The sequence below is a fragment of the Hoplias malabaricus genome, chromosome 1 (genome assembly GCF_029633855.1).
Source record: "Hoplias malabaricus isolate fHopMal1 chromosome 1, fHopMal1.hap1, whole genome shotgun sequence".
NCBI lineage: Eukaryota > Metazoa > Chordata > Actinopteri > Characiformes > Erythrinidae > Hoplias > Hoplias malabaricus.
Window position 1 is genome coordinate 1,077,281 of NC_089800.1, and position 17,811 is coordinate 1,095,091.

The window sequence follows — 17,811 nt, forward strand, 5'->3', positions numbered from 1 at the left end:
CTTACCTCTCGCCATTTGAAGTGAGCTGGCAGCAGAGTTTGGTTAAAGAGAGTAGCTTTGCCTCTCTGAGCAACTCCTACATACAGTTCGTCCAGCAGCAGCTCACAGCTCAGTAAACACACCTGAGGATGCTGAACATTTGCTCGTACACACAGGTGACTGAAGAAAACACACACACACACACTGATATTACACTACAGCTACACTACACACTTATAATCGTCCAGATTTCAGGTTTTTTACTTCTCACCATGCAGCGCCATCCAGCACACTGAGCTGTAGGACACACTCAAAGCTCTGACAGCACAGAGCTCTGAAACACACTTCCACGCTGCAGGACGACAAAGGAGGAAGAACACCCTTATTCGGCTCTACCTTCACCTAAATAAACAACAAAAGAGTAAATAAATAAGGTAAGACTAACACTTGTAGTGTAGTGTACAAGCACAGTATAAAATATTGTAGAATTTCAGAGAAAAAGGTTTAATTCAATCAAAAATATGAATATTCAGATTTCTGAAATAGCTTATGATACGATAAGGGTGTTTACTTGTTCCGGACTGAACGCAGGGTCATCATTCTGCAGCTCTTCTAGCGTCCACTGGGCCTCTAAAGGACTGCCGTTTTTAATACGAACAGTGGAGCAGATCTCCTGTCCCAGTTGCAGTAGACCCAGGTCCAGACTTGGTACACTGAGACTGAGCTCTGGACCCTGAAAGACCACAAAAACACACAGAAGGGAAGTGGAACCAATAGGAACACTGATATAATTAAGATTTTAAGAATTCCAATCATAAAAATAAAGGGGGAATTTTCGTAAACAAACTTTGACTATGGCTTGGAAAATGCTGCTAATAATGTTGCTGCTAAAATAGTGCCACTTTAAAATAACTGCCAATATATTCTGACTCTCACCTTAAAAAATGCCACATTAAAAAACTGCCATTTTAAAACCGCTACCATTTTATTTAGACTGACAACTTAGTGGCTGTCACGTCCTGTTTTTGTTTTCCCCGCCATGTGCTTTCTTGGCACATGGCTCTGTTTGTTATTGTTCGTGTCTCCGCCCTCGTCCTGGCGGGTAATCCGTCCCCCTCCTTATCTGTTCCAGGTCTTGTCTGTGTCATGTATTTAAGTTCCCTTGTGTCACTTCCTGTTTGTCGGACATTTGCTTGTATTTCACTGGTCTGTTTGTCTTGTCTGTTCCTTACGTTTTTGATTTGCTTCCCCTTGTATGTCTGTCTGTTCCTTCCTTGTGCTTCGTGCACTTGTTTGGTTTGTCTGTTAGCATTTCCCTGTCTCTGGTCTCTGTCAGTATTTCCCTCTGCCTCTAGTCAGTAAGTAATTCCCCATCCTGGTCTGTCTGCATCTGTCTCTAGTCTAGGTCTCTGTTTAGCTCTCCATGTCTAGGTTTATATTGTTTAGCTCTTTAGTCTCTCTGCTGTTTCTTGTTTTGTTTTCCCATGTCATGTTTTCCAAGTCTAGTCTGTCTTTACTATTATTCGTTCCATTTGTCAAGTTAACCAGTCTAGTTTGTCTGTCTTTGCGGTTTTCCTTTGTTGTTATTGAGTCTGTCTATCTCCACCGTTTTTTGTCTTTGCTTTAGTTATATCTTGTTAAAATAAACGTCTGTGTTATTAACGTATTTGTCCGACATCCGCGATTCCTGACAGTGGCATCTTGAAAAAACACGACCTTCAATAGTGGCAGCCTGAAATTTCAACTCGTATTTTGAAAGCCATAATTCGGATCACTCCAAAAAACACAAGCAACCAGAGCGGGCATAGGATCTATGATCGTGTCAAGTTTCATGGCTTTAACTTGAAAACCCTAGGAGGAATAGCATTCACAAAATCACAAAGAGAATAATAAACACTGAGAATGAAGAACCGACAACTCTTCCAAGCCAACTTAATAATATTAGTCGATATAAATTCAATTATTTTCCTTCTCCCACCTTAAATGTGGCCTCAATGGGCAGAGCTACGGGACTGGAGCCGTATTTAACATGACACTGGAGTGTGGTGCTGAAGTGACCTGGCCGACTCCCAGTCAAAATCAGATCCATATCAATGCACTCATTCATTTCTACAAGAAAAAAGAGATACGAGTTAATATTGTGCAGCAAACCTTTGTTCCATACAAAGAAAAATAAACAATGGGGGTCATAAATAATTGTGTACAAATGTGTAATTACAGCACTACTACAGGTAGCACCCTTTGGGATCTAAAGTCACATCCAAACAGCAAAACTGCTTTAATAAACAGTATTTAATTTGTTTACCTATTTCACCTGACAACGGCTTAACCTCAATATCAAGGCTTTCATTAATACGCTCCCATTCAAAGTAAACTGTTGATTTGCTGTGGTTCCACATCTGAAAACACACACACACACACACACACACACAAAGCTAAAAACAATCCAATAAAAGACCTTATTCAAAGGTTATTCAAGAAACAGTAAAACCTCACTAATTGTTACAGAGATGACTGTGAACCGTGTGTTACCTTGAAGCTCCTGTGGACGGCTGTGTGTATGTATGTTTCTCCTGGAATAAGAAGGGCATATGGCTCCAGGAGGATCCGATAGGGTTCTGTGGAGCCTTTCACCTCCATCTCCATCACAATCACATCACCCGTGTTGGACACTTTATCAGACTGAGATGCACTGCTGAGGAAAACATTGTATTTGAATCAGAATTAATAGAAATGATATGAATGAAATGTCTGAACATAGGAACATTGAACATTGTAAAATACTGATTTAATGTGTAGTTTTTACCTGTCTTCATTGATTTTCTTCGTTTCTGGGACATCCCTAATGGCCAAGTGGCAAACACTGTGATAATCTACCAGCTGCAAGAGAAAGAAAAGTCAACACAGGGCACAACTCGACTCTATTCCACGACTGTGTGTTTGAGCTGGAGATGTTTAAAGAGGAGATGTTGAGGAATCATTTTAGAACCAAATGTTCCCGTCCACATTTTGCTCTTATTACAACTTCTAGTCCTTTTAGGAGACTTTTCTCTGATATTCAAAGATGTGTGTGTGTCTGAGTGTACCTCTTGTGGGTGGAATGAAAGCAGGAACACATGCTCCTGTGAAGGACCCAGCAAGCCAACAGCAGGATTGATGCTGAAGCCGTTGTCTGTGGAAATGTGATGCTTAACGCAGGAGGGATCCGGCATCTCACCAGGCAACAGAGCCTGCAGGTAGGGCTTCACAATCTGCCACTGGAATGGCAGTTCCAAGTGTCTGTTTCACAGCACACAAAACATATCCCGTAACCAGCATGCATTTCTGATCTAACGTGGTTGCTTTCAGGTTGAAGATTACTCAGCTACTGATGACCAAAGTCTGTTGCCACTAGTAATGCATTCAGACAGTAGACACCATAAGAACACAATAACCATAAAGAACCGAACCACACTAAACCCTTGGTCCACAGTCTGAGGCACTTTGTGGAGTCCAGCACAGACGGGTCTAGTAGAAACTTCATGTTGGAAGTGTGTAGACGCCTCGTATGAACAGTGAATTATTCAACTGTGCTTTACCCATCAAACCCGAAGTCATAGTTCATCATGGGGAGAATCTCAGAGGCCGTTCCACATATTTACATTGTATATGAAGGGTTGAGGATGCGAGTCTGAACACCAGGCTTACGTGTTGTTTTTAATAATGAGCTTCTTCTGTAGAACGGAGTTCAGGTTCGCTGGATCGAATCTCACAAAATGATCGGCAGTCAGATCACGCAGTTCACCAAGCTCTGGGGAATCTTCACCACCCTCCACTGCCACCAGCTCCAGCATGACCAGCTGACCCGTACCTGGCAAGGTGCAGTAAACATGAGCAAGGGGGTCAGTAACTCCATTACAGTGGGCTAATATTTAAAGTGAACAAGTAATTTGCAGATAATCTGCAGCAAAGTCTGGTGAAGTCTTCAAAAATCAGATGGATTTTTGAGATGTAAGCTCTTACAAGGACTGGGGGGCAGCCGTGGTCTGGTGGTGAGGGACATGGGCTTGTAACCAGAAGGTTGCCGGCAAGTCATGACTTGAGTGCCTTTGAGCAAGGCACCTAACCCCCAACTGCTCCCCTGGTGCTGTGGCTAGGGCTGCCCGCCTCTCCGGGCATGTGTGCTCACTGCCCCCTAGTGTTCAGTAGTGTGAAAGTGTGTTTCATTGCACAGATCGGGTTAAATGCAGAGAACAAATTTCTCTGTGTGCAGCAGAGTGCCCAGTAAAGTGATTCTAATTCTAATTACAGTGAAAACTAACGATGCTAAAACTAATTCCAGTTTTCCTATATGTCATTTCACACAAGGACATTTCAGCTCTTACCTTGTATGGAGAAGTCCTTCACCTGACAGTTATCACAGATAATTGTGAAGCTCTGGGCACAGCTTTCTGCAGCAGTGGGGAAGAAAACCACCTGAACAGAAAGTTTAAGACTTTAGTATTTAGGATGTGTGATATAAGACAGTACGTTTTTGTTAGTCATATTTTGCCCACACTCTGCAGAATGATTACTTTAATTACCTCCATGACCACTGCTTGACCGGGCAGCAAGGCAAACAGAGTGGGACTGACCGCAAATGGAGGCTGCTCTGCAAAACTGGCCTTCACTGCAGACTGAAGCAGGGCACAGAGGCATATTCTGACATTCGTAAACACGTATATTTGTATCCAAAATATTTTGATATTCACCCATGTCACAGGAGGAGATCTGTTTTAATATTTATTTTTATTTATTTATTTAATGTGTCATATTTGAAGTATAAAGCCTATTGGAAAAATTGGGTTATGCAATAAACCACTAGGTCTGCTACTATATTAACATGTGTTTTCAACCACTGCTTCCTGTGTGCTAGTTTACCCTAAGGCTGGGGGCAGGCCACTCTGTTTTTGGCATGACACAGAAAGTTCCAGCGCTCTGTCCATCGTTACGACACAGGACCTCCATAAACTTCACCCCTCCAACCAGACAGTAGCCAAAGTCCAGGATGGCAGGCACTAGACCCAGAAACAGAGAACCATGTTCAACAGAGCAAGTCAACATTAACACAAAAACGGTGATAAAGCTCCGGGGTTAACTGACTCACATGTGAGTATCGGTGGGGGTCTTCGAGCCTCCAGGGGAACAACGAGGGGGTAAGGAGACTGAGTCTCCACCAGCAGAAAGTCCTCAAATTCAGCTAAGCAGTCTGGTGCAAAACGCACACTGTACTGACAGCTCATCCCAGGAGCCACAACACCTCCCTCACCAGGAAAACGACCTGCGGAGGCACATATTTTGATGCTGTTTTCTTAGAACTTCAAATTGGCACCAAAACTCAGCCAAAATAACGGCTCAGCGTTCTGCCGCAGTGAATAACTTCTAATACCCTTCCTTTGATTGTCAGGGTCTTGATGAGCTGCTGAGAATTGGGAACATAGCGCCGATGACACTGAGTGCTGAATGAACGTGATGGATTCTCACCTAGCCCGAGAGAGAAGTGTGGAGTAGTGGGTGGGATCACACGCACGTGTCGGCTGGCAGCGGTCATGTTCCTCAGATCCACAGTTGTCTAAAACAGACATGACAACAGATGTCTTTTTACAGCCCGGGCGGAGACAACAAACAACACCAATTGAAATGTTTCTAATTGTAAAAATAAAGAAATATATATTTGACGCACAGACTTTTTTCTGCAGTGATTCTTCTTCATAATACATTCATTCATTCATTCATTATCTGTAACTCTTATCCAGTTCAGGGTCGCGGTGGGTCCAGAGCCTACCTGGAATCATTGGGTACAAGGCGGGAACACACCCTGGAGGGGGCACCAGTCCTTCACGGGGCAACACACATTCACTCACACACTCACACCTACGGACACTTTTTGAGTCACCAATCCACCTACCAACGTGTGTTTTTGGACTGTGGGAGTAAACCGGAGCACCTGGAGGAAACCCACGCAGACACAGGGAGAACACACCACACTCCTCACAGACAGTCACCCGGAGGAAACCCACACAGACACAGGGAGAACACACCACACTCCTCACAGACAGTCACCCGGAGGAAACACACACAGACACAGGGAGAACACACCACACTCCTCACAGACAGTCACCCGGAGGAAACCCACGCAGACACAGGGAGAACACACCACACTCCTCACAGACAGTCACCTGGAGGAAACCCACGCAGACAAAGAGAAAACACACCACACTCCTCACAGACAGTCACTTGGAGGAAACCCACACAGACACAGAGAGAACACACCACACTCCTCACAGACAGTCACCTGGAGGAAACCCATGCAGACACAGAGAGAACACACACACACTCCTCACAGACAGTCACCCGGAGGAAACCCATGCAGACACAGAGAGAACACACCACACTCCTCACAGACAGTCACCCGGAGGAAACCCACGCGGACACAGGGAGAACACACCACACTCCTCACAGACAGTCACCCGGAGGAAACCCACGCAGACACGGGGAGAACACACCACACTCCTCACAGACAGTCACCCGGAAGAAACCCATGCAGACACAGAGAGAACACACCACACTCCTCACAGACAGTCACCTGGAGGAAACCCATGCAGACACAGAGAGAACACACCACACTCCTCACAGACAGTCACCCGGAGGAAACCCACACAGACACAGGGAGAACACACCACACTCCTCACAGACAGTCACAATAACCAAGATAATACAGACATGTGGTGGCCTGGATTAAATTCATAACTACAGCTATTTTAAACATGGCTCCTTTAACAAACTTCAACAACTATAAAGTTCCTCTAATGGGCTGCTACTTTCTTGTGATAAAAATCACTGATTTCAGTTTAACTGTGAAACACAATGTAAGTGAATCATAAATTATTCAAAACACAAGCTGTGTGTACCTCATAGACTTGTCCAACCGTGTAGTCAGTGAAGAGCACCACAGGAGGGCTGGCGATGAAAACAGGCACCGGAACTTCAGGACTGTGAATGAGGGAAGGCAGGGAATGAAACTGGAGCCCAGTTTTATGTTTGGAGTTTCTCTTGGCAGGGAAACAAACATCCCAAGCACAGAAACAAAGCGCCTTGATGTTCGTCAGAGACAAATAGAGACACATCTATAGAGACCTTCAATCAGACATGGCTATACACACACAAAACCCCACATAATCAACAAAAACTATCACTAATCCCAGGTCAGTGAATCAACAACAGAGGCTTTGACATTCTATTGTCTCTTCTGAATTTCAATATGCTACAACCGCGTGTTTTTAGCAGTCGGCAGAGACAAAGACGTCACCTGTGTCACTGTTATTCTGTAAGTCAAGATCAAACAATGAATGTTGCTATATTAACTACTGCTATAATCATTACTGCTCTGACATGGATACAGCTTCTGACAGAATATACAACGATTACATAATGCATACGTACACAGAGAGGAGGGTGTAGCCTCTAAAAGATTGTATTTTAAATTATGACTGCTATGTACCCACAAAGGTGTAGACCAAAGTAAATATTGCATTACCAATAAGGATTATTAAAACGTATACATTATTTATTGTACAACAACAACAACAACAATGCCCCACAGATTTACCTTCCTTTCTTGCCCTCTGCTGTACTCTGCCCCCTCTTCTTTCCTGACATGATGAGAGATTTGCCGCCACGGTGGTCACTCAGGGACTGGAAGTGAGGGTTGCGCAGGAAGTTTTGGCATTTCTTAAACTTCTGCAGGGCCGCCCTGTCCTCTGCTTGACTCTGAGCACTCTGCTTCAACATCCATGAAGGTTTACCGTTCTGGGACTCCTTCTGATTTAAAAAAAAAAACAGAACAATTACCACAATATCTGATTACTGTAAAAATAATAAAAATACATTTAAAAAAAACCTGGCTGACTGATGGAGACAATAAGGAAATCCCTGTAGCTGCTTGTATGTGAAAATGATGTTTGGTAAACAGTTATTCTTAGATGTTCTTTATGATAATGACTCTAAAGACACCCAACAGTTTAAAATAACAGTTTCAATAATAAGCGTATCGATAAACTAATTAATTTTACCACATAAAATCATTGTTGGAAGAACAGGAGTCCCATGCTGACCTGAGAGTAAATGCTGGCAGCGCTGCTTCCTGGTGAAGAGGGCAGAGTTAGAGTCTCCTCCGTCTGCTCCAGCAGGCTTTGAGCGGTCACTTCAGGCTGAGGGATCAGTGTGTATCCATCATCCTGTGGTTCTTTGCTCACACGCTTGTTGTAAGAGACCGTTGGCTGAGCAAAGCCTCGAGCTGATTTGCCTAAGAAGAAGACATTAAGATTTGAAGGTTAAATACTAGCATCATAATGAGAAAAGAACAAATGTCATCTACGTTCATGTAGCTTTTACACACAACAAACAAAGGGTTCAGCGAGACTTGTGCCAATAATCAATAATCGAGTCAATGATTAATGCTGATATTCCACACAAAAATATTGTAATAAAATATTTCTAAAACATTAAAATATATTAATTTAGGTCAAACAGTCTGAGGGTTCACCAGGCTGTTTATGATATGGGAAGCAGCTCTGGCTTCTGTGTGATCTCATGCTTTATTTCATGTTTGTACAGCTGTTTTAGTGTGTTGTTGGTCTGAGGCCTTTATAACTCATGGTAAAGAATGCAGACAGTGCTATGCTTTCATACTCAGCACTTTATCTAGACGTTCTAATAATTATCCTAAAAAAACAGACATGTAGATATGATGCCCAGGTGCAGAGAGAGCAGGGTTCCAGAAATGAAAAAATACTGCTGTGTCATGGGCGGCACGGTGGCGCAGCAGGTAGGTGTTGCAGTCACACAGCTCCAGGGGAGTGGAGGTTGTGGGTTCGATTTGATCCGATTCGACACTCACAGGATGACTGTCTGTGAGGAGTGTGGTGTGTTCTCCCTGTGTCTGCGTGGGTTTCCTCCGGGTGACTGTCTGTGAGGAGTGTGGTGTGTTCTCTCTGTGTCTGTGTGGGTTTCCTCCGGGTGACTGTCTGTGAGGAGTGTGGTGTGTTCTCCCTGTGTCTGCGTGGGTTTCCTCCGGGTGACTGTCTGTGAGGAGTGTGGTGTGTTCTCCCTGTGTCTGCGTGGGTTTCCTCCGGGTGACTGTCTGTGAGGAGTGTGGTGTGTTCTCCCTGTGACTGCGTGGATTTCCTCCGGGTGACTGTCTGTGAGGAGTGTGGTGTGTTCTCCGTGTGTCTGCATGGGTTTCCTCCGGGTGACTGTCCAAAAACACACGTTGGTAGGTGGATTGGCGACTCAAAAGTGTCTGTAGGTGTGAGTGTGTGAGTGAATGCGTGTGTGTGTGTGTGTGTTGCCCTGTGAAGGACTGGCGCCCCCTCCAGGGTGTATTCCTGCCTTGCGCCCAATGATTCCAGGTAGGATCTGGACCCACCGCGACCCTGAACTGGATAAGGGTTACAGATAATGAATGAATGAATGAATGCTGTGTCATGATAAATAGGGAAACCATAAACACTGAATTCTTATACACATTAAATAACAGAGTTCTTTGGTCTGTCTGAACACTAAACACTTTTGTAAGTCGCTCTGGATAATCCTGTAAATGTAAATGTAAATTGGTAAAGGCTCTTTATATTTTGTAAAGGTTTTAAATAGCTACATACCACTTTTTAAAAGTGGTTCTTCATAGCACCATAAAGGGGTCATTATATAATATTTTACATCTGCACAGGCCTAGTTCTTGTTATAGAGCTAAACACACGCGTTGGACATGTGGTCTGGTTTTAACATTACCTTTTGGGGCTTTAATAAGAGGCACTTGTTCAGTTCTGTAGTCCAAGGGACAAATCAAGTTGTTACTCTTCAGAAGCTGGTTGTCCACACACCACATAAACGTGGACTTTACTAACAGAGTGTAGATGGACAGACAGACAGATTTGAAAAGGGATTTTAGTGTGGTGTAATTGCACAAGTTTATTAAACATGACAGAAATATAGAAAATCCAAGAAGTAAAACGTTTGCTCGCGTCTGAAATAAAGCACCTGGAGGCAGACCGAGCTGATGGTATGCTTCTCCAACCTCCTCCAAGATATTAGCCTGAGCTCGCTCCTCTGTAGCACTGGCTTGCAGTCGGGCCTGAATGATGTGTTTCTCCAACATTTCAGCATCTTTCATTCGCTTGCTGTACTCCAAACGAACCTGGAGATGAAGCCCACCATCATTGGAGAGTGATTATAAATAAACTACGAGTCAAAATGGTTGAAATAAAACGTATGTCTTAAGTGAGTGTGCCTGGAATGAGGAATAAAAACTGTATGAAGGATGCAGTCTTTTTCCCAGTGTTAGTCGCTGTATAATTAAATAGTTAAAATGAACTCAAAGCCATTTAGAGCTTTAGAAATAACATTTTAATGATTAAAAATGAAATAAGGTATTAGTTTAATCGTGTTTTAAGACATTGATCCAGAAATGGTACATGCCGGATGTTCTAAGGCTTCTTTTTTCAGGTCAGCCACTTATTTACCCTGATCGAGTTTCAGCAGACGCAAACATTCATAAAAACAATGCCACCCTGGTTCTATGCTCCACCACAACAAAGAGAAGGAAACCACTTGGAATATCTTTGTTTATCCTCTAACAGTTTAATAACACAGTAATAGTGAAAAATCAATGGAAGTCACTTTATTGATCAAATACAATGAAACGCAGGTTATTAAACTGGTACCTGATTAAGCTCCTCCACGTATTTGTCCTGATAGCCGTTTCCTCTTCTTCGTGACTTGGTGAGGCTGGAGACGGTGTCCTTCCCAATCACTTCTGTGGTGTACAGGTCTTTGAACACACTCGCCAGGACATGAGAAATATCCTGTAAAATACACAACCAGCCATAATTAAAACAGACAAACACTTGCATTAGTGAGTGCTCCAGGTTCCTCCCAATAAATGTAAGTGAATGAGTGACTGAGTGGGTGAATGTGTGAAACTGTCCACAGGTTTCCGTGTGTGACTGGGTGAGTGTGTGATGCCTTGTGACGGAACGGTGTCTTGTTTAGTGTAGGGTTTACAGAATGAAGAGTTTACAGAAGATACATATTTTGAAATACTGAATACATTTCAATGTGCTCAGATTTTTGAGGGAAGTATTTAAACACGCCTCTGCTTTGTGTCTCTCTATTGTATCTGTGTCATACCTGTGCATAATTCTACAATATTTTATTCCATAATATCCACTCCTAAAAATATTTATCTATGTGGAAAATGATATTTGCTACGATACACAGACTTTTGACCTGACTTTAAAGGGTTAAATCCATCTGGGACACACAGATGTTGCTTTCTCTTCACATTAAACTTTAAAATGGAGGCCGGAATGAGTTTCCATTCGGAGACACAAAATGTAGGTCAAAAACCTGCCTTAAATACGTAAAGCAAACGTTACAGCGTACTGTCCCTCAGCTGTACCGTACCCGCAATGCATCATGGGAGTTGTAGTTTTTGTCGTGCTAAAATGTAACGACGCTGAAATGTCGTGCTTTTAAAACTACAGCCTATTGGAGGTTAATTAACAAAAAATATATAGTCTTTTTAAACACTGTTTGTGTTTTTTTAACGGTGATTAAAACGTGAAAATTATGTAAAGCATTCTTTAATTAAAAAAGCAGCCTACATTTTCACTAAGTTATCAAACCGTCATTAAGACTAAAACAAGAAAATTCAATATTCAACCAGAACTGAATCCCGACCTGTGTCTTTTCTGAAGCTGGTGTGTGTCTGTTCATAAACGGCTCGAAGCCATTGGCAGAGTGTTTCTCACATTCCTCCTGCATTTTTGGACAAAGTCTAAACAAACCGCAGCCTGGTTAACCTCCACACCCTCACACACTGAGCTCCACAACTCACAAGTCTACACAATTCATACAAATGTACACGAGTCTCAGTAAATAACACTCGTGTAATTCTGCCCGGACTGAGTTTAACGGACGGCCATGTCTATACACAAGCTGTTGCCATAGTAACACTGTTCGCTTTTAAAGAGCAAGTGCAATAAAACATAAAGTACCCTTCTGGACCCCCACTAAACTCCAAAAACCTCGCTTCTCTTCATAAAAATTCCAGATGTAGAGGTTATTTTCTAGAAAAATACTCCCCTATCATTTGATAATAGGAACGAAGTAACGCTACACCTTCAAATTAATTTAGTACACGTGATTCTAACTTCAAATTAGTCCAATCTGTCTCCACCTAAAATCCCCAGGATTTGTTCCTTGGGTTTGTGATGTAAGAAACGCTGGCTGTCTGAATCTGTGTTTTTAAGACTTTCTTTGGAACGCTGCAGTTTAAAACTGGAAATGCTCTGAGTAGGAGCCATCAGTTCACTGCTTATTTCACTCATATTTTCTTGTATAACCCAGACAGTGAATATATATCGGTCCACTGGCATAAAAAGTCTCACTCCACTGACTGTAGACCAGTGCTGGTCCACCATCGGACCCCTCAGATTAGTGTCCTGTACCGGATAGAACTCATTTATAATCTCCTCACAAAGATTTTACATTCACAGAGACTTTTATTCTGGAAAACACACTTATACAGATATCACCAGCAGCTCTGAGAGATATAATACTGAGTGTAAGACTGATATAAAATGATTAAATGATGAAACTGTTGAAACTGTGCTGATTTAAATTATTTACTGATCTTATTTATAAAGAATAACAAAAAGAACCTAATGAAGGAATAATTAATAAACAGGACTGTGAATGGAAAAGTGCTAAAATGTGGCGTTTTGTGTAAAATTCTTTTTAATCAACAGTGGTCCGCCCAGAAAACGCTGTGTAAAACACTAGTGGACCTCCAACACTGTCCTCAGTGGGTCAACAGTGGTCCGCCGTCTCCTTGCTCTCAGGGAAACACCACACTGATATGTTAACTATGTTATATATTTTTTTAAATAAAGAGAAAGTGCCATGTTTTTATAGTGGGTCTTTTTTTCTGAAATGTATTTAAAAATGCTTGTTGTTGTATTTATAATTTAAATGAAGCAATGAATGCTTGCATCAAGTAATCCTGCATTAAAATACAGGGATTAAGATATTTCCTGTTGGTTTTAGGCTTCATTTTATCTCACATTAGGAACCCCTGACCTTTTTAAAACACAAGAGTTAAGTGTGTGTGTGTGTGTGTGTGTGTGTGTGTGTGTTTGTCTTGAATTTAATGCAGACATACAGCAAATAGCAGAATGGTAAAACAAATAATAAAACATAAAATAAAGCAATCAGATGCCCACAAATTTATATTTTAAAAATACCCAACTTAGCTATGAATCATTAACATCAAATATGAAAAAAAAGAGGAGTCATGGCAGCACAGTAGATCCTGGGGTCCTGGAGGTTCTGGGTTCGGGTCCAGCTCCGGGTGACTGTCTGTGAGGAGTGTGGTGTGTTCTCTCTGTGTCTGTGTGGGTTTCCTCCGGGTGACTGTCTGTGAGGAGTGTGGTGTGTTCTCTCTGTGTCTGTGTGGGTTTCCTCCGGGTGACTGTCTGTGAGGAGTGTGGTGTGTTCTCTCTGTGTCTGTGTGGGTTTCCTCCGGGTGACTGTCTGTGAGGAGTGTGGTGTGTTCTCTCTGTGTCTGTGTGGGTTTCCCCCAGGTGACTGTCTGTGAGGAGTGTGGTGTGTTCTCCCTGTGTCTGCGTGGGTTTCCTCTGGGTGACTGTGTGTGAGGAGTGTGGTGTGTTCTCCCTGTGTCTGCATGGGTTTCCTCCGGGTGACTGAAATACACGCGTTGGTAGGTGGATTGGAGACTCAAAAGTGTCCATAGGTGTGAATGTGTGAGTGTGTGTCACCCGGCGAAAGACTCGTGCCCCCTCTATTGCCTCTGGAGAAGAAATGGCTAGTCTTAATTAAGTAAGTGAGAGTCACTTCAATTCTAAGTAGTGATATGTTTCTCACACACCCACTTAAGCCACGGAAGACAAACACATAAAAACTGTCCTTCTTCTTCGCTCACATAACTTGAATTCCAAATGGCTGGGTATCAGCTCATGTCACAAAAACACGCGGAAATAAATCTGTGATTACAACAAATGCAGAGACCATGACTTTGACCTTTTTCTCAAAGAAAGTGACCTGATGATCTAATTGATTCTGCTGGAATTATGAATATATCAAATGGTTGATATTGTTGTCAGGACACTTTTAAGAACCCGGTTGTTTTCTTACCATCATCAAAGAAGATGTTTGACTGGTTAAACTTGAATAGAAATGTGTAAGAGTATGTAACAGTCTGTGATGTAATAGTCTGTACAATGGAAAGTCCCTCTGAAAAAGGTAGAGGCAAAGCCTAAAGCTTTTAATTAAATCTAATATTCATTTAAATAATTTAGAATCCTTTTTGAGTGAAACAAAATGTGGAGAAACTAATCAGTATTTCAGCAACCCTTTACACATCAGTCTGAAATGACAAATACAGCCTGATTAAGAAAAATGGATGGAGAGCAGTGCATAAAGATATATTAAAGCTGTTTAGTTTATGTAAACACACACAAGCTACATGTATAGCATGTCAGGAATTGGTTAGAATGCATTTAACATGGTGTGATGCAGATTTGTGTTCCATCACCTATGTATTTCTTTGATCTACTGTCTAGACCTGGTAGAAGGTAGTACACCTGTGTTACATGGACTCTGTTTTGATGAAGTACACTCGTAGCCTACAGTAACCACACCTTTCTTTTTTTAGCACATACTTTTTGCCTGACTGACTTCAGCCCACATAAACAAGCAGCTTTCACATAGGCACAAATGAAGGAATTAACCTATGACCTTCTTACAACAGCAAACAGTAATCACTGCACTTTAGTTTTTGCTGTTTCTATCAGTAACACAGATGGTCTCAGTTGTAACTCAACCAGTCAACAATTTTAGCCCTTTAGCCTTTCTATTAATAAACAGTATTTATTGTATGCTGATGACAATAAGGGCAGCATGGTGGAGCAGCAGATAGTGTCGCAGTCACAGAGCTCCAGGGAACCGGAGGTTGTGGGTTTGATTCCCGCTCCGGGTGACTGTCTGTGAGGAGTGTGGTGTGTTCTCCCTGTGTCTGTGTGGGTTTCCTCCGGGTGACTGTCTGTGAGGAGTGTGGTGTGTTCTCCCTGTGTCCGTGTGGGTTTCCTCCGGGTGACTGTCTGTGAGGAGTGTGGTGTGTTCTCCCTGTGTCCGCGTGGGTGTCCTCCAGGTGACTGTCTGTGAGGAGTGTGGTGTGTTCTCTCTGTGTCCGTGTGGGTGTCATCCAGGTTACTTTCTGTGAGGAGTGTGGTGTGTTCTCCCTGTGTCCGCGTGGGTGTCCTCCAGGTGACTGTCTGTGAGGAGTGTGGTGTGTTCTCTCTGTGTCTGCGTGGGTTTCCTCCGGGTGCTCCGGTTCCTCCCACGCTAGAAAAACACACGTTGGTAGGTGGATTGGAGACTCAAACGTGTCTGTAGGTGTGAATGTGTGAGTGAATGTCTGTGTTGCCCTGTGAAGGACTGGCGCCCCCTCCAGGGTGTATTCCCGCCTTGCGCCCAATGATTCCAGGTAGGCTCTGAACCCACCGCAACCCTGAACTGATAAAGGGTTACAGATAATGAATGAATGATGATAATAAGTACCTATACGTAGTGTAATCCTAGCCTAGACACTCACCTCTATATGAAACCTCTCAGAAACCTTGGTTTAATATTTGATTTTGAATTTATCTTTGAGGTCCAATAAAAAACTGTTATAAAACACAAAATCAAGTTGTAAGACCATAAACGTGATTCAAAAGAACACTTTGGAGTCTCTGTCAAAGGGCTGTTCTTTAAATAACCCATTTTATCAATGAGATGTGTAATTTTAAGGATATCTTTTAAAGTGCAGATAGTTTAATATTTTTAAGGAAATGTGCATAAAAATTCCTTGCAGCCTCAGTAACTGCTTCATTCTGTTCATGGTCACAGTGAGTCCCGAGCCTGCCCAGAATTATTGGGCACAAGGCAGGAACAAACCCTGCATCACACACTCACGGCCGAGCGGCCTACCAACATGTGTCTGGACTGCGGAAGGAAACCAGAGCATGAGGAGCACTGGCTGTGCTGGCAGACGGGGTGGAGTAAGGTGTGTGGTCTGGGTTAGACTTTTTAAATTAGGTTATGCTGAGAGTCAGGGAGTCAAAATCATGTTCAAGTGCAAGTCAAGCATGTCATAATACAGAATTTTTTAACGTGGGGGACCTTACTCTGAAAATTGCATGAATAGTTTCTAAAATAAACTGTGGTCAAAAGTAAAATAAAGTAACTCTCCCTTTTTAAACCTCTTTTATTTGAGTTTGGCAGTGGGTATGGATGAGCTGCTTAAGTACAATTTTAGTGGATTTGTAATTTTCTGAGTATTTACAAATGGTAATAGATTTAATTAAATGCAGGTACGTTACAGAAGGGCAGCACAGTGGAGCAGCAGGTAGTGTCTCTGTCACAGCTCCAGGGTCCTTGAGGTTGTGGGTTTGAGTCCCGCTCCGGGTGACTGTCTGTGAGGAGTGTGGTGTGTTCTCCCTGTGTCTGCGTGGGTTTCCTCCGGGTGACTGTCTGTGAGGAGTGTGGTGTGTTCTCCCTGTGTCTGCGTGGGTTTCCTCCGGGTGACTGTCTGTGAGGAGTTTGGTGTGTTCTCCCTGTGTCTGCGTGGGTTTCCTCCGGGTGACTGTCTGTGAGGAGTGTGGTGTGTTCTCCCTGTGTCTGCGTGGGTTTCCTCCAGGTGCTCCGGTTTCCTCCACGCTCCAAAAACACAGGTAGGTGGTAGGTGGATTGGAGACTCAAAAGTGTCCGTAGGAGTGAGTGTGTGAGTGAATGTGTGTGTGTGTGTGTTGCCCTTAGGAGGACTGGCGCGCCCTCCAGGGTGTGTTCCTGCATTGCGCCCTGAACTGGATAAGCGCTTACAGAGAATGAATGAATGACATTACAGAAGAATTCTCTCTGGTCATTGGTTAAACCCCTAAAAACTTCACTCAGCTCAGAATTACAGATGCAGTTTATTTCCAAGAAAGTTTATTTTCCTCAGAGGAACTTTGAGGAATGTCATTTTGATTTCAGCCATGGGATGACTTCCTTACATTACATTCCTTACATTCCCTGCCTATCTGAATTCACCCATTTGAAAACACTGCAGTTTCAAAGCGGATATGCTAAGGCACTAACTGTTTATGTCAACCATGAAACATCTTTTAATGTAAAAACAAAACAAAACAACTGCATAAATCATGTTTACAACTGGAGGGCATCTTTAATATTTACTTCCTTTTCTGTGTTGTTTAACTACAGCATCTGTGTCGTCACTTTATTTTAGTTCATGACTGAATCACATAAAGAGAGGGACGTACACAGAGCACTTGAAAAACACTGTGGGAAAAACAAATCCCTCGCGGTTTTACTGGGGGATAGATATGAACCTGAACTGCCGGTGTCTATCAACGTAGAGCCAGCTGACTTTGACACCCACATTACTCCAATGATTATTCCACCTCGAGGAGGCTCTGAGAGACAATTGGACGTGAGGACTAGTAAAACCGGTGGAGAGGAGGGTGTGGGTGAGGAGTCTCAGAAACAGCAGCGAACCGAAGAGTGGGAGAAAGATCGAGTCTCTGTTTCTGGAGTTAAATCCTGACTGCATTAATCACACTTCAAGACAATGGAACTGGACGGAAACCTCGGGAAAACCGGTAAGTGTTCGCTAAAAAAACCCGACTACCCCCCGATTCTGAACGACAGCTTGAGGACGAGTGAAAGCCTGTGATTTCAGTGTTTACCTTCGCG

The 17,811-nt window shown here is 42.9% G+C and overlaps 2 protein-coding genes across 5 annotated transcripts in view; one reads left to right on the forward strand and one right to left on the reverse strand.

The window, feature by feature from the left end:
- dlec1 (DLEC1 cilia and flagella associated protein) overlaps nt 1–17,811 on the reverse strand; it is a 28,253-nt gene that overhangs the window by 7,536 nt on the left and 2,906 nt on the right. The window contains exons 1-21 of one of the 4 annotated variants that reach the window (XM_066642499.1): nt 11,737–11,989; nt 10,719–10,859; nt 10,036–10,192; nt 9,787–9,897; nt 8,112–8,302; nt 7,607–7,815; nt 6,909–6,990; nt 5,482–5,569; nt 5,105–5,278; nt 4,879–5,015; nt 4,542–4,634; nt 4,344–4,434; nt 3,667–3,829; nt 3,066–3,258; nt 2,786–2,859; nt 2,512–2,674; nt 2,285–2,378; nt 1,958–2,088; nt 551–712; nt 251–381; nt 6–159 (exon numbers count right to left, since the gene is read on the reverse strand). In XM_066642499.1, coding sequence (XP_066498596.1) covers nt 6–159; nt 251–381; nt 551–712; nt 1,958–2,088; nt 2,285–2,378; nt 2,512–2,674; nt 2,786–2,859; nt 3,066–3,258; nt 3,667–3,829; nt 4,344–4,434; nt 4,542–4,634; nt 4,879–5,015; nt 5,105–5,278; nt 5,482–5,569; nt 6,909–6,990; nt 7,607–7,815; nt 8,112–8,302; nt 9,787–9,897; nt 10,036–10,192; nt 10,719–10,859; nt 11,737–11,820 — 2,823 coding nt within the window. In that variant the 5' untranslated portion in view covers nt 11,821–11,989. Of the gene's footprint in view, nt 1–5; nt 160–250; nt 382–550; nt 713–1,957; nt 2,089–2,284; nt 2,379–2,511; nt 2,675–2,785; nt 2,860–3,065; nt 3,259–3,666; nt 3,830–4,343; nt 4,435–4,541; nt 4,635–4,878; nt 5,016–5,104; nt 5,279–5,481; nt 5,570–6,908; nt 6,991–7,606; nt 7,819–8,111; nt 8,303–9,786; nt 9,898–10,035; nt 10,193–10,718; nt 10,860–11,736; nt 11,990–17,811 lie in introns of those variants that run through there. The other 3 variants (XM_066642507.1, XM_066642491.1, XM_066642515.1) reach the window with 3 other exon arrangements.
- Nucleotides 17,527–17,811, forward strand: part of plcd1a (phospholipase C, delta 1a) — a 35,109-nt gene continuing 34,824 nt past the window's right edge. Inside the window, exon 1 of the mRNA XM_066642544.1 lies at nt 17,527–17,717. Coding sequence (XP_066498641.1) covers nt 17,687–17,717 — 31 coding nt within the window. The 5' untranslated portion in view covers nt 17,527–17,686. The remainder of the gene's footprint in view (nt 17,718–17,811) is intronic.